The following is a 17,237-nucleotide window of genomic DNA, read 5'->3' on the forward strand; positions in this document are numbered from 1 at the left end:
GCAATGGATGTCGAGTGGGTCTGACATAATATTGTGAGAGTCCAGTCCATAGTGGATCCAACATAATAGTAAGAGTCCAGTCCATAGTGGGGCCAGCAGGACACCATCCCGAGCGGAGACGGGTCAGCAGCGTAGAGATGTTCCCAGCCGATGCACAGGCGAGCGGTCCACCCCGGGTCCCGACTCTGGACAGCCAGCACTTCATCCATGGCCACCGGACCTGTGCCCCCCCCCCCTCAAGGAAAAGGGGAGCAGAGGAGAAAAGAAAAGAAACGGCAGATCAACTGGTCCAACAGGGGGGCTATTTAAAGGCTAGAGTATACAAATGAGTTTTAAGATGGGACTTAAATGCTTCTACTGAGGTAGCATCTCTAATTGTTACCGGGAGGGCATTCCATAGTACTGGAGCCCGAATAGAAAACGCTCTATAGCCCGCAGACTTTTTTTGGGCTCTGGGAATCACTAATAAGCCGGAGTTCTTTGAACGCAGATTTCTTGCCGGGACATATGGTACAATACAATCGACAAGATAGGACGGAGCTAGACCGTGTAGTATTTTATACGTAAGTAGTAAAACCTTAAAGTCACATCTTAAGTGCACAGGAAGCCAGTGCAGGTGAGCCAGTATAGGCGTAATATGATCAAACTTTCTTGTTCTTGTCAAAAGTCTAGCAGCCGCATTTTGTACCAACTGTAATTTTTTAATGCTAGACATAGGGAGACCCGAAAATAATACGTTACAGTAGTCGAGACGAGACGTAACGAACGCATGAATAATGATCTCAGCGTCGCTAGTGGATAAAATAGAACGAATTTTAGCGATATTACGGAGATGAAAGAAGGCCGTTTTAGTAACACTCTTAATGTGTGACTCAAAGGAGAGAGTTGGGTCGAAAATAATACCCAGATTCTTTACTGATTCGCCTTGTGTAATTGTTTGGTTGTCAAATGTTAAGGTGGTATTATTAAATAAATGTCGGTGTTTAGCAGGACCGATAATCAGCATTTCCGTTTTCTTGGCGTTGAGTTGCAAGAAGTTAGCGGACATCCAATGTTTAATTTCATTAAGACACGCCTCCAGCTGACTACAATCCGGCGTGTTGGTCAGCTTTAGGGGCATGTAGAGTTGGGTGTCATCAGCATAACAGTGAAAGCTAACACCGTATTTGCGTATGATATCGCCTAGCGGCAGCATGTAAATACTAAAGAGTGCAGGGCCAAGAACCGAACCCTGAGGAACTCCGCACGTTACCTTAACATAGTCAGAGGTCACATTATTATGGGAGACGCATTGCATCCTGTCAGTAAGATAAGAGGTAAACCACGACAAGGCTAAGTCTGACATACCAATACGTGTTTTGATACGCTCTAATAAAATATTATGATCGACGGTATCGAAAGCAGCGCTAAGATCAAGAAGCAGCAACATAGATGACGCATCAGAATCCATCGTCAGCAGTAGATCATTAGTCATTTTTGCGAGGGCTGTCTCCGTAGAGTGATTTGCCCTGAAACCGGATTGAAAAGGTTCACAGAGATTGTTAGACACTAAGTGTTCATTTAGCTGCTGTGCGACAATTTTTTCGAGGATTTTCGAAATAAAGGGAAGGTGGGACACCGGTCGGTAGTTTACCATGAGGTCAGGATCAAGGTTAGGTCTTTTGAGCAGAGGATGAATAACCGCTTTCTTGAATGCTAGGGGAACAGTGCCAGAGGAAAGTGATAAGTTTATAATATTTAGCACTGATGGACCTAATAATACAAAAAGCTCCTTGATAAGTTTCCCAGGAAGTGGGTCAAGTAAACATGTTGTTTGTTTTATCCCACTTACACGCTGTAATAGTTCCTCTAATGTTATTTCATCAAAAAGAGAGAGACTATTTTGTATTGCAGTATCCGTCGTAGATACAGTTGTATCTGTGTTCATAGAACCCAGTTGTAGCTGGGATGCGTTGTCTTTAATCTCCTTTCTAATGAGTTCAATTTTCTTATTAAAGAAATTCATAAAGTCATCTGCCGAGTGGGTGGAGCTATTGGGAGGAGTCCCTTGTTGGGTTAGCGATGCTACTGTACTAAACAAAAATTTAGGGTCGTTTTTGTTGAGGCGGATGAGATTTGAGTAATATTTAGCTTTAGCTAAGGTAAGCATGCGTTTATACGATATTAAACTATCACTCCATGCTTGATGGAAAACCTCAAGCTTGGTCGCGCGCCATTTGCGTTCCAACTTTCTACATGATAATTTATGAGCTCTGGTTTCCTCTGTAAACCATGGGGTGCGCCTTTTAGGGGCCCTTTTTTGTTTTAGCGGTGCTATGCTATCAATGGTTTTGCGCAGGGCATTGTCAAAGTTGTTAGTGAGGTTATCAATAGAGCCGACATAATTTGGGAATGGTGCCATTACCGAAGGCAGTAGGTCAGCAAGAGTCATCGTGGCGGCATTAATGTTGCGGCTGCTATAGCAGTTATTATTATTATTAGTTTGTTGACAATGAGTCAGAACTTCGAATTTTATAAGGTAATGATCGGACATTACTTTAGTATACGGGAGTACCATAACTTTGGAGGTGGTGACACCCCTGACCAGCACTAGATCTATCGTATTGCCGTTGCGATGCGTAGGTTCATTTATTATTTGTGTAAGACCACAGCTATCAATTATAGCCTGGAGCGCCACGCACTGAGGGTCCGATGGGGTATTCATATGGATATTAAAGTCCCCCATTATGATTATATTGTCTGCGTGCGTCACTAAATCAGCAACGAACTCTGAGAATTCATTAATAAAGTCCGAGTAGGGCCCTGGGGGGCGGTAGATAACAGCCATATCGAGAGGCAGCGGTGCGACAGACCTCATAGTAAGCACCTCAAACGATTTGTATTTATTATTTAGGTTAGGGGTAAGGTTAAAGTTTTCATTGTATATTAATGCGACCCCCCCACCCCTTTTAAGGGGACGGGCAATATGCGCATTCGTATAGTTAGGAGGAGATGCCTCATTTAGCGCAAAAAATTTGTCTGGTTTGAGCCAGGTTTCGCTAAGACCAATGACGTTAAGATTGTTGTCTCTAATGACCTCATTAACTAATAACGTTTTGGGAGACAATGATCTTATGTTTAAAAAGCCCATATTATAAGTATTGGGCTGTTTTGACGAGTTTTTGTTTAAATTATCCGTAGTAGAAATATTAATAATGTTGCGTTTATTATACGTAGTGCACTTTAAATAGTTTCGACCATATCTAGGAATTGATACGACGGGAATTTTCAGATTGTTTGCTTGATGCTGCGATCGACTGAACGCATCATGATTTGCCACCTCAGTAGAATGCATATCTACCCCGGACACATTCACAACAGAAAACACATTATGTGAGTTGTGTGTTATTCTAAGAAAATTGCTATGCGTACAGGAATTATCCAGCCTGGCGCTGGCTAGTTCTAGCTTAACTGACTCCTCACCCGGACTAGCAGGCTCTGTAATTGCCTGTGACCGGGCTTGCTCTAGTGTAGTTAGTCAAATGTGACTTAAACAGTAGTCTATATTCTTAGACAGGATGATGGCGCCTTCCTGGTTAGGGTGAAGGCCGTCCCTCATCAGCAAGCCTGGTTTGCCCCAGAAAGAGGGCCAATTATCAATAAACGTTAGTCCCTGTTGTCTACAGAAGCTAGCCAGCCACTTGTTAAGCGAGACTAATCTGCTATATCTCTCATCATTGCCTCTCGCAGGCAGGGGGCCAGAGACAATTACTCGATGCCTGGACATCTTTCTAGCGAGATCACAAGTCCTGGCTATGTTTCTCTTTGTAATCTCTGACTGTCTCATTCTAGTGTCATTGGAGCCAACGTGTACAACTATATTCGCATAACTAGTGGTGCGATTAGCCTGTCGTACGTGTTTACTAGGCCTGTTGCGAGTTAGCTCCCTAAGATTAGCCTCTATGTCAGGTGCTCGGGCCCCCGGGATGCACTTAATTGTGGCTGGTTTGCTAAGCTTTATGTTTCGGGTGATGGAGTCCCCTATGACTAAGGTGTGGTGCCCGGTAGACTGGGGTGTAGGACTAGCTAAAGAGCTAAATCTATTATGCGTCTCAACCGGTACACCGTAGCTTGTAGGCCGCTTAGGACTACTACATGCTGGGCTAGTTAGCTCGCTACAGCTAACGCTAGCAGATGTGTCCGCAACATCTAAAGTTACGAGATTACTCTGCTCTAACTGGCGGACACGGCCCTCTAGCAGAGCCAGCCTCTCCGTGAGTAAGGTGCAAGACGCGCAGGAAGCCATACTCACGGTGTTTTCTGTCACCGAGTGAAGTTCCTGCTGTCTTCCGAGAAGTCCTGGTCACGGTGTGCAGGAGTAGACTCCTTCTGACCGGCGCCCGGCGACGCCTTTCTCCGCGCTAGCTTCGTTAGCTTAGCAGCTAGCTGCTAGCTAGCTGCGGGAGGGGCGGAGAGACAGAGATCGGGTGATTTGCAAGTTAAATAGTACTACTAAATATGTTGAGAAAGTAATAAAGAAAGCTGCAGAACAATTTAAAAGCACACAAATAGAACGATACTTAGCTTTTTCGAAACAGCGAGCAGTCAGCGAGCAGTCACGCACGGTAGATAGATTTTTTTTAAACTGTTAAAAGGAAAAAAATGCTGATTTAGGACACTTTTAGGAGCGGATCCTTTTTGGATGTATAATCAGTCCTCAGTTTACACGAGGGATATCGTGACTTCAGAATAGTCAGCAGTATTGATATGCAATCTAGATAGCTGTTATTTTCTAAATCAGTGTTTTTCAACCTTTTTTGGGCCGAGGCACATTTTTTGCGTTGAAAAAATGCGGAGGCACACCACCAGCAGAAATCATTCAAAAACAAAACTTAGTTGACAGTAAAAAGTCGTTGTCGCAATTGTTGGATATGACTTTAAACCATAACTAAGCATGCATCAATATAGCTCTTGTCTCAAAGTAGGTGTACTGTCACCACCTGTCACATCACGCCCTGACTTATTTGAATTTTTTTGCGGTTTTCCTGTGTAGTGTTTTAGTTCTTGTTTGCGCTCCTATTTTGGTGGCTTTTTCTCTTTTTTTGGTATTTTCCTGTAGCAGTTTCATGTCTTCCTTTGAGCGATATTTCCCGCATCTACTTTGTTTTAGCAATCAAGAATATTTCAGTTGTTTTTATCCTTTGTGGGGACATTGTTGATTGTCATGTCATGTTCGGATGTACATGGTGAACGCCGTCTTTGCCCAACCCACTGTAAGTCTTTGCTGTCGTCCAGCATTCTGTTTTTGTTTACTTCGTAGCCAGTTCAGTTCCTAGTTTCGTTCCTTAAGCTTCAATGCCTTTTGTTTATTTTTGGTTTTAGCATTAGATACCTTTTCATCTGCATACTGCCTCCCGCTGTCGTCTGCATATTGGGATCACGACATACCATGTTCCGACATCTACAAAGCAATTAGTTACCGGCTGCCTCCTACTGATATGAAAGAGCATAACATTGTTACTCTGCCAAGCTCTAGACAGCACCGACACTCAACAACGGCACATTATTTGCAGGCTATAATTACTTGTTTGCAAAAAAGATTTTTACCCCAAATAGGTGAAATTAGATCATCTCCCACGGCACACCAGACTGTGTCTCACGGCACACTAGTGGTTGAAAAACACTGCTCTAAATTAGGGATGTCCGATAATGGCTTTTTGCCGATATCCGATATTCCGATATTGTCCAACTCTTTAATTACCGATACCGATATCAACCGATATATGCAGTCGTGGAATGAGCACATTATTATGCCTAATTTGGACAACCAGGTATGGTGAAGATAAGGTACTTTAAAAAAAATAATTATAAAATAAAATATGATAAATAAATTAAAAACATTTTCTTGAATAAAAAAGAAAGTAAAACAATATCAAAACAGTTACATTGAAACTAGTAATTAATGAAAATGAGTAAAATGAACTGTTAAAGGTTAGTACTATTAGTGGAGCAGCAGCACGCACAATCATGTGTGCTTACGGACTGTATCCCTTGCAGACTGTATTGATATATATTGATATATAATGTAGGAACCAGAATATTAAGACAGAAAGAAACAACCCTTTTGTGTGAATGAGTGTAAATGGGGGAGGAAGGTTTTTTGGGTTGGTGAATCTAATTGTAAGTGTATCTTGTTATTTTTATGTTGATTTAATAAAAAATTTTAAATAAAACAAAAACAAAAAAACGATAACGATAATTTCCGATATTACATTTTAACGCATTTATCGGCCGATATTATCGGACATCTCTAATAATAATAATAATAATAATAACTGGGATTTATATAGCGCTTTTCTAAGTACCCAAAGTCGCTTTACATGTAGAACCCGTCATTCACACCTGGTGGTGATAAGCTACTTTCATAGCCACAGCTGCCCTGGGGTAGACTGACGGAAGCGTGGCTGCAATATGCGCCAACGGCCCCTCCGACCACCACCTATCATTCATCATTCAATTCACCGGTGTGAGTGGCACCGGGGGCAAAGGGTGAAGTGTCCCGCCCAAGGACACAACGGCAGCGATTTTTTTTTTGGATGGTAAGAGGCGGGGAGCGAACCTGCAACCCTCAGGTTTCTGGCACGGTTGCTCTACCCACTACGCCATGCCGCCCCATCTCTAGTCTAAATCACATCAAAATTGATACTACGGTACTTTTAACGCTGTATACTCAGTGTGTCCTGAGAATATGTAATAAAATGGTTAGAGATGTCCGATAACATCGGCCTGCCAATATTATCGGCTGATAAATGCTTTAAAATGTAATATCAGAAATTATCGGTATCGTTTTTTTATTATCGATATCGGGTTTTTTTTTGGTTTTTTTGGTTTTTTTTTTTTTTATCAAATCAACATAAAAAACACAAGATACACTTACAATTAGTGCACCAACCTAAAAAACCTCCCTCCCCCATTATCGGTATCGTTTTTTTATTATCGATATCGGGGCTTTTTGGGTTTTTTTTATTATTATTTTTATTAAATCAACATAAAAAACACAAGATACACTTACAATTAGTGCACCAACCTAAAAAACCTCCCTCCCCCATTCACACTCATTCACACAAAAGGGTTGTTTCTTTCTGTCTTAATATTCTGGTTCCTACATTATATATCAATACAGTCTGCAAGGGATACAGTCCGTAAGCACACATGATTGTGCGTGCTGCTGGTCCACTAATAGTACTATCCTTTAACAGTTAATTTTACTCATTTTTATTAATTACTGGTTTCTATGTTACTGTTTTTATATTGTTTTACTTTCTTTTTTTATTCAAGAAAATGTTTTTAATTTATTTATCTTATTTTATTTAATAAATTGTTTTAAAAAAGGACCTTATCTTCACCATACCTGGTTGTCCAAATTAGGCATAATAAAGTGTTAATTCCACGACTGTATATATCGGTATCGGTAATTAAGAGTTGGACAATATCGGAATATCGGATATCGGCAAAAAAGCAATTATCGGACATCCCTAAAAATGGTTCCTGAATTGTGAGGGGTGTCCCTACATTTTCGATGCAAGTGTCTCCAGTGAAGTACCTGGGTTCATAGAGGCTTTTAGGACTTTTAACTTCCGACCTCCTCACCCAGGTGACATGACCAGGACTGATCCATCCCCATCCCTTTGTCAAAGCAGCATTAGATCTAAGGCTTTTTTTTTTTTACATATGTTTGGTAACTGGTGTTGCCAATGGAGAGCGTCTTGATACTATGTTTTATTTAATACAGGCAACTATGAGTTGGGAGTCCACATCGCTGATGTCAGTTATTTTGTGGAAGAGGGCAGCGCGTTGGATGCCACTGCTAGCCAGCGAGCCACCAGTGTGTACCTTGTTCAAAAAGTGAGTAACTTTGAACTGTTAGACACTTAAATGGATAATTAACTTTGTTTGATATCTCAATTATCATCATAAGTTGGTCGTTTTGGGTCTCAGATCATTAGTTGCTAATATCAACATGCTCTTGTGCTTCATCACTTTCCAGGTGATCCCGATGTTACCAAGGCTGCTTTGTGAAGAGCTGTGCAGTTTGAACCCTCTCAAAGACAGGCTTACCTTCTCTGTCATTTGGAAAATCAGTCCGGAGGGGAAGGTTTGTTTAAACACATCCACACGATGAACTTAGAGCAGGGGTGTCAAACGTACGGCCCGCGAACAGGTTTTATCCGGCCCACGTGGATGACTTTGCTTAGTATAAAAATGGGGCAACATTTTTTAATGAAAGAATCTGCTGTTCTAAATGTGTCCACTAGATGTCGCAATAGCAATTTTTTGTATCTTTGTAGATTATGCTACATGTGTAAAAAAATAAACCACAAGATGTCAGGGAAAATGAGCAAACTACATAAATAAGAAACTGTAATTTGATTTTGATATTTTTTTATCTTGATAGATTGAAAATTAACACCAATGAGTTGACTGATGAACATTATCACATAATTTATTCAGAAAGTATAAATAACGACAAAGACAGAATAATATTAACCGCTAATTAATTCTGTTTTTTTACCTTTTACACTTATTTTACCACCATAGTGTGTGCTTTTTGTGTCAAATTAAATTGTATAAAATGTTTCTTATTTACAGTAAATACAAGAAAAATATATTTTTACTCATTGACTTATAAACCAGCATGAGAGTTGTGTTCATATATATTGTACGTATTTATTCTTTTTTTAAACGTTTTTTTTACACTGATTGTCCTTAGTTTTATCCTGATTTTAAATGTGTTTTAACTACCGTGCAGCTCGTTAGTAGGACTTTACGATTATGTCACAAATAATAATCACGATTATTTTGATTGATGGTGTAATCACGATTAATTACACGATTATTCATTAATTTGGAATCATTGGTATTTATTGTACCATCAAAACTCAACTTTAAATACAGTTTAAAAAAACGAATATACATTAGTAACGAAAAAAAACCACAACAAATAAAATAATAATAGTTATAACAATACATTTAAATAACAATAGCAACTATAAAAACAATAAAATTCCATTTTAATTGTTTTTAATTCCGTTTTTTTACCTTTTACACTTATTTTACCACCATAGAGTGTGTGCTTTTTGTGTCAAATTCAATTGTATAAAATGTTTCTTAATTACAGTAAATACAAGAAAAATATATTTTTACTCATTGACTTGTATACCAGCATGAGAGTTGTTTATACATATTGTACGTATTTACCGGTATTCTTTTTTTAAACGTTTTTTTACACTGATTGTCCTGAGTTTTATCCTGCTTTTAAATGTATTTTAACCACTGTGCAGCTCGTTAGTAGGACTTTACGATTATGTCCAAAAAAATAATCACGATTATTTTGATTGATTAATTACACGATTATTCATTAATTTGGAAACTTTAGTATTTATTGTACCAAGAAAACTCAACTTTGCAGTTTAAAAAATACAGGTATTAATTAGTCATGAAAAATCCCCACAACAAATAAAATAATTATAATAGTTATAACAATAAATTTAAATATTAGCAACGATAAAATTCCGTTTTAATTTTTTTTTATTCCGTTTTTTTACCTTTTACACTTATTTTACCACCATAGAGTGTGTGCTTTTTGTGTCAAATTAAATTGTGTAAAATGTTTGTTAATTACAGTAAATGCAAGAAAAATATATATTTTTACTCATAGACTTATAAACCAGCATGAGAGTTGTTTATACATATTGTACGTATTTATTCTTTTTTTAAACGTTTTTTTTACACTAATTGTCCTTAGTTTTATCCTGCTTTTAAATGTATTTTAACCACTGTACAGCTCGTTAGTAGGACTTTATGATTATGTCAAAAAAAATTATCACGATTATTTTGATTGATTAATTACACGATTATTCATTAATTTGGAAACATTAGTATTTATTGTACCAAGAAAACTCAACTTTGCAGTTTAAAAAAACAGATATTAATTAGTCATGAAAAATCCCCACAACAAATAAAATAATGATAATAGTTATAACAATAAATTTAAATATTAGCAACGATAAAATTCAGTTTTAATTTTTTTAATTCAGTTTTTTTACCTTTTACACTTATTTTACCACCATAGAGTGTGTGCTTTTTGTGTCAAATTAAATTGTATAAAATGTTCCTTAATTACGGTAAATGCAAGAAAAATATATTTTTACTCATAGACTTATAAACCAGCATGAGAGTTGTTTACATATTTTACGTCTTTATTTTTTTTAGTTAAATGTTTTTTTACACTGATTGTCCTTAGTTTTATCCTGCTTTTAAATGTGTTTTAACTACTGTACAGCTCTTTGTGAAACTAGTATTGCTTTTTGAAATGTGCTATATAAATAAAGTGGATTAGTTCGGAGAGAATATTAGAGTAGGGGACAAAATGTCATTCTAATTAGTCTGTTTTTTTTCCCATCCAACAGATCCTGAGCGAGTGGTTCGGCCGCTCGGTGATTCGCTCCTGTGTCAAATTGAGTTACGACCACGCTCAGAGCATGATCGAGGCCCCTGAGAAGATGTTTACTCCTGAAGAGCTGCCACCCGTGGACCCCGAACACCCCATAGACGGGATCCATCAGGCTGTGCTAAACCTACACTCCATTGCCAAAAACCTCAGAGCTCAGCGTTTCTCTGGTGGAGCGCTCCGACTGGACCAGGTAAGTTCTCCGCGTACTGCCATTTGTTTTGATTTGAGCCGTGCCAGAGGCTACAATGTAGTTGTGAGGTTAAATCACTTAACTTTTTTTTGCTTTGTTTTAGCTGAAACTGTCTTTCACTTTGGACAGAGAGACCATGATGCCTCAAGGTTGCTACATTTACCAGTACAGAGACAGTAACAAGTTCGTATTAAACCTCCCATATCTCGGTATTCTGCCATTTTCTTTGTGAAGATTTTGACGTAGGGCTGGGCGATATATCGAATATACTCGATATATCGCGGGTTTGTCTCTGTGCGATATAGAAAATGACTATATCGTGATATTCGAGTATACGTTCTCACGCAGTTGATTTTTGTTGCAGGCATTACACAGCAGACGTTTCCCACTCTTTCTTGTCTCTCCTTCTCACAGAGACATAAAACAAGCGCATCTTCTTACATACGTCACATACTGTCATACACTCTCGTGGAGCAGCATGGGTAACGTTAGCTGTGATTCTAGAGGTGCGAGTGGTAATACGAGAGAGAGAAGGTGCGAATCTTGTAACAAATGAAGGAAGACAATTTAATTCCCAAGAAAAACAGCAGAGGGTCCATCGTCTGGCGGTGGTTTGGCTTCAAGCGGTAAGATGTCGAACAGACAACCGTAATATGTCAAGTATGCGGCAAAAGAGTCGCTACAAAAAGTAGCATTACTGCTAATTTGTAGCATCATTTGAAAAGTGACCCGCTAGAGAATGAAGAGTAGGGATGATGTTTAATAATGGGCTCGAACTCGATAATTTCTTATCGAATCCTCTCATCGAACCGATTCCTTATCGATTCTCTTATCGAGTCCAGATAGGTTGTTGTATATGGGGAAAAAAACCACTATTTGGTTTAACAAAAGCTCACTTTTATTTTATAAGAAAAATATATTTTTACTCATTGACTTATAAACCGGCTAGTTTTATCCTGCTTTTAAATGTGTTTTAACTACTGTGCAGTTTATTAGTAGGACTTTACGATTATGTCAAAAATAATAATCCCGATTATTTTGATTGATTATTTTGATTCAAGATTAATTACACAATTATTAATTAATTTGGAAACATTAGTATTTATTATACCATGAAAACTCAACTTTACAATTTAAAAAAACGGATATTAATTAGTCACAAAAAAAAACCACAACAAATAAAATAATGATAATAGTTAACAATAAATTTAAATATTAGCAACGATAAAATTTCGTTTTAATTGTTTTTAATTCCGTTTTTTTACCTTTTACACTTATTTTACCACCATAGAGTGTGTGCTTTTTGTGTCAAATTAAATTGTATAAAATGTTTCTTAATTACAGTAAATGCAAGAAAAATATATTTTTACTCATAGACTTATAAACCAGCATGAGAGTTGTTTATACATATTGTACGTATTTATTCTTTTTTTAAACGTTTTTTTACACTAATTGTCCTTAGTTTTATCCTGCTTTTAAATGTGTTTTAACTACTGTACAGCTCGTAAGTAGGACTTTACGATTATGTCCAAAAAAATAATCACGATTATTTTTGATTGATTAATTACACGATTATTCATTAATTTGGAAACAGTATTTATTGTACCAAGAAAACTCAACTTTGCAGTTTAAAAAAAACGGATATTAGTCATGAAAAATCCCCACAACAAATAAAATAATGATAATAGTTATAACAATATATTTAAATATTAGCAACGATAAAATTCCGTTTTAATTGTTTTTAATTCCGTTTTTTTACCTTTTACACTTATTTTACCACCATAGAGTGTGTGCTTTTTGTGTCAAATTAAATTGTATAAAATGTTTCTTAATTACAGTAAATGCAAGAAAAATATATTTTTACTCATAGACTTATAATAAATAAATAAATAAATATTGACTGTTGTTACCCCCCTAAAAAAATTAAATAAAATAAATAAATATTGACTGTTGTTACCCAAAATATATTAAGTGGGATTTTTCAGAAAAACAAATATATACAGCAAAACCAACCTGTCTCTGTGATCACTATAGGTGTATAAATAATAATATAGTGTTAAATAAAACCAGTCGGGCAGCACAGTGATAGAGGGGTTAGTGCGTCTGCCTCACAATACAAAGGTCCTGAGTAATCCTGGGTTCAATCCCAGGCTCGGGATCTTTCTGTGTGGAGTTTGCATGTTCTCCCCGTGACTGCGTGGGTTCCCTCCGGGTACTCCGGCTTCCTCCCACTTCCAAAAACATGCACCTGGGGATGGGTTGATTGGCAACACTAAATCGGCCCCAGTGTGTGAATGTGAGTGAATGTTGTCTGTCTATCTGTGTTGGCCCTGTGATGAGGTGGCGACTTGTCCTGGGTATACCCCGCCTTCCGCCCGATTGTAGCTGAGATAGGCTCCAGCGACCCCGAAGGGAATAAGCGGTAGAAAATGGATGGATAAAATCAGTCCCTTGGGCACAAAACTGAAAACAATACAGCTCTCCAAAAAGTGCACTTCTGCTGCTATTGGAACATACTAACTACACTCACTATGACACTAAGAACGCCACAGTCATCAATCAACAATTCTTCTTCCAAAAAATTAGCATGTCTGCTTTTTAAGGATCAAGTCTGACCCGCTCTTCGCTAATCGTGTCGCCAACGGTGGAAAAAACACGTTCACTTGGCGTGGAACTAGCTTGGAAACACAGATAGGTTTGAGCAAGATCAGATAGGAGGGGCAGAGTGTCTCTCTTACCAAACCACCGTTTCCTCGTAGTATGTTTTTGTAAAATGAAGCCATGCCTTGAGGCGTTTTTTCCGGTCCATTATTTTTGCTGCTTTCTGTATCTGCCGCCTAAAGACTGAGCTACGTCATTTCCTGTGATGTCCCACAGGGCATTTCCTGTGGGACGGAATTCGTTCCCAGGGATACGAATAAAGAACCAACTCTTTTTCTTTACTATAGTGGCCTCGATAACGGGAACCAGTTCTCAAAAAGGGATTAGAGTCCATGGAATCGGTTCTTTTCTTATCGAACCGGTTTCGAACATCATCCCTAATGAAGAGTGCTTGAAACTCCGCATGTCAACATCTCCGGCCAGTGCCAGCCAACAAAAGACTCTGACCCAATTGAGCCTGGCGTCTTCCATTTCCACATCAACGCCGTATGAAAAAAATAGTCTAAAACAGGAGATAACGTCCGCAGGAACCTACCACATAGCGAAGGACGTACACTATTTAATTTCTTATTATGCAGCTCATTTTTATTTGACACTTATTGAAATACAAACCCCGTTTCCATATGAGTTGGGAAATTGTGTTAGATGTAAATATAAACGGAATACAATGATTTTCAAATCATTTTCAACCCATATTCAGTTGAATATGCTACAAAGACAACATATTTGATGTTCAAACTGATCAACTTTTTTTTTTGCAAATCATTAACTTTAGAATTTGATGCCAGCATCACGTGACAAAGAAGTTGGGAAAGGTGGCAATAAATACTGATAAAGTTGAGGAATCCTCATCAAACACTTATTTGGAACATCCCACAGGTGAACAGGGAAATTGGGAACAGGTGGGTGCCATGATTGGGCATAAAAGTAGATTCCATGAAATGCTCAGTCATTCACTAACAAGGATTGGGCGAGGATCACCACTTTGTCAACAAATGCGTGAGCAAATTGTTGAACAGTTTAAGAAAAACCTTTCTCAACTAGCTATTGCAAGGAATTTAGGGATTTTGCCATCTATGGTCCGTAATATCATCAAAAGGTTCAGAGAATCTGGAGAAATCACTGCACGTAAGCAGCTAAGCCTGTGACCTTCGATCCCTCAGGCTGTACTGAATCAACAAGCGACATCAGTGTGTAAAGGATATCACCACATGGGCTCAGGAACACTTCAGAAACCCACTGTCAGTAACTACAGTTGGTCGCTACATCTGTAAGTGCAAGTTAAAACTCTCCTATGCAAGGCGAAAACCGTTTATCAACAACACCTAGAAACGCCGTCGCCTTCGCTGGGCCTGAGCTCATCTAAGATGGACTGATACAAAGTGGAAAAGTGTTCTGTGGTCTGACGAGTCCACATTTCAAATTGTTTTTGGAAACTGTGGACGTCGTGTCCTCCGGACCAAAGAGGAAAAGAAGCATCCAGATTGTTATAGGCGCAAAGTTGAAAAGCCAGCATCTGTGATGGTATGGGGGTGTATTAGTGCCCAAGACATGGGTAACTTACACATCTGTGAAGGCACCATTAATGCTGAAAGGTACATACAGGTTTTGGAGCAACATATGTTGCCTTCCAAGCAACGTTACCATGGACGCCCCTGCTTATTTCAGCAAGACAATGCCAAGCCACGTGTTACATCAACGTGGTTTCATAGTAAAAGAGTGCGGGTACTAGACTGGCCTGCCTGTAGTCCAGACCTGTCTCCCATTAAAATTGTGTGGCGCATTATGAAGCCTAAAATAGCACAACGGAGACCCCCGGACTGTTGAACAACTTAAGCTGTACATCAAGCAAGAATGGGAAAGAATTCCACCTGAGAACTTTAAAAAATGTGTCTCCTCAGTTCCCAAACGTTTACAGAGTGTTGTTAAAAGGAAAGGCCATGTAACACAGTGGTGAACATGCCCTTTCCCAACTACTTTGGAACGTGTTGCAGCCATGAAACTCTAAGTTAATTATTATTTGAGTTTGAACATCAAATATCTTGTCTTTGTAGTGCATTCAACTGAATATGGGTTGAAAAGGATTTGCAAATCATTGTATTCCGTTTATATTTACATCTAACACAATTTCCCAACTCATATGGAAACGGGGTTTGTATCTTGTGACATCATGCACAAAAGTGCACTTTATTTTTTTTAAACTATTGTAGTGGCGTTCTGTACAAAAAGTGCACTTTAATTTAGTGTTGTTGTATGTCATCTTAGTGACATCATGCACAAAAGTGCACTAAATAGCTTGTTTTAAAATGTCTCTGACAATCTTGCACCTTCTGTTTTGGAAATGACATGAATGTTTGTGCCACTGCTTCATAACTGTTTAATTAATACAGTTTTGGTCAATTGACTTAGTTGTGATTAACCTCTCTGCATGAAAGTTTAAAAGTAGCATATATTAATGCAGTATGAATGTTTTAATGTAGACACATACAATCATCATACTGCTGTGATTATATGCATCAAGTTTTAATTCAAGGCTAAGGCAATATATGGAGATATATATCATGTATCGTGACATGACCTAAAAATATCGAGATATTAATAAAAGGCCATATCGCCCAGCCCTATTTTGACGGACCGTTTTTTGGGGAAGTGCTTTAAAAACGTGCCTTGTTTTTCTTTTCACCAAGGTTGGTCGAGGAGTTTATGCTACTGGCTAACATTGCCACCGCCAACCATATTTACAATCGCATACCCGAGCTGGCATTGCTCCGACGCCACCCTCCACCCAAGGCTAAGATGGTGGAGGAGCTGCAGGAGCTGTGTGACCAGCTGGGCGTTGACATTGACCTCTCATCTGCTGGCGGATTGCATGTTTGTACTCACTCATTCCAACTGTGCAGAGGAAAGAGTTCAAAAGGACCTTACTTCTAATCTTGTTGATCTACTGAAGATGATATCAGATTGTAATCTGAGCCCTGTATTAATGGATTACATATTTTTTTATTTTTTTTTTCTAAACATACAGAAGAGTCTACTTTCCACGCTTGGTGTTGATGAATATTCCACTGCGAGGAAAGAAGTCCTCACCCACATGTGCTCCAGACCTATGCAGGTTAGCTTCGTTTCTATACTGGATAGCTACTGTTTTTACTGTCAATAATAATAAGTGCCTATTTTTTTAACTAACACAACTACACTGCAAAAAGTCAGTGTTCAGAAACAAGGGAAAAAAATACAAAAATGAGGGGTATTTTACTTGAACTAAGCAAAATTATCTGCCAATAGAACAAGAAAATTTGGCTTGTCAAGACTTTCCAAAACAAGTAAAATTAGCTAACCTCAATGAACCCCAAAATACCTTAAAATAAGTATATTCTCACTAATAACAAGTGCACTTTTCTTGATAGGAAAAAAAAAACATGTTGAAAAATATTCTTAAATTAAGTAAATGCTAGTGCCATTATCTTGACATAATGATATGCGCTAGGCCAGGGGTGCTCACACTTTTTCTGCAGGCGAGCTACTTTTCAATTGATCAAGTCGTGGGGATCTACCTCATTCATATATATAATTTATATTTACTTATTTATGCAATATATGTTTTTGTTAACAAGTTAAAGGTGTTTAATGATAATGCAAGCATGTTTAACACATATAGTTAATATTGTTAAAAAAATTAAAGGTGTTTAATGATAATACAAGTATGTTTAATACCTATAGTTAATATTGTTAACAAGTTAAAGGTGTTTAAAGATAATACAAGCATGTTTAACACATAGTTAATATTGTTAATAAGTTAAAGGTGTTTAAAGATAATACAAGCATGTTTAACACATATAGTTAATATTGTTAACAAGTTAAAGGTGTTTAAAGATAATACAAGCATGTTTAACG

At 38.0% G+C, this 17,237-nt stretch overlaps 1 protein-coding gene across 2 annotated transcripts in view; it reads left to right on the plus strand.

Annotated features, from left to right (window-relative positions):
* The window catches only part of dis3l2 (DIS3 like 3'-5' exoribonuclease 2), a 70,426-nt gene that overhangs the window by 39,745 nt on the left and 13,444 nt on the right, over positions 1-17,237 (plus strand). For both annotated transcript variants that reach the window (XM_061934987.1, XM_061934981.1), the window contains exons 11-16: positions 7,772-7,884; positions 8,027-8,134; positions 10,449-10,682; positions 10,786-10,865; positions 16,031-16,214; positions 16,369-16,455. In XM_061934987.1, the coding sequence (XP_061790971.1) occupies positions 7,772-7,884; positions 8,027-8,134; positions 10,449-10,682; positions 10,786-10,865; positions 16,031-16,214; positions 16,369-16,455 (806 nt within the window). The remainder of the gene's footprint in view (positions 1-7,771; positions 7,885-8,026; positions 8,135-10,448; positions 10,683-10,785; positions 10,866-16,030; positions 16,215-16,368; positions 16,456-17,237) is intronic.

Source organism: Nerophis lumbriciformis, linkage group LG03, assembly GCF_033978685.3.
Source record: "Nerophis lumbriciformis linkage group LG03, RoL_Nlum_v2.1, whole genome shotgun sequence".
In the NCBI taxonomy this organism is placed as follows: domain Eukaryota; kingdom Metazoa; phylum Chordata; class Actinopteri; order Syngnathiformes; family Syngnathidae; genus Nerophis; species Nerophis lumbriciformis.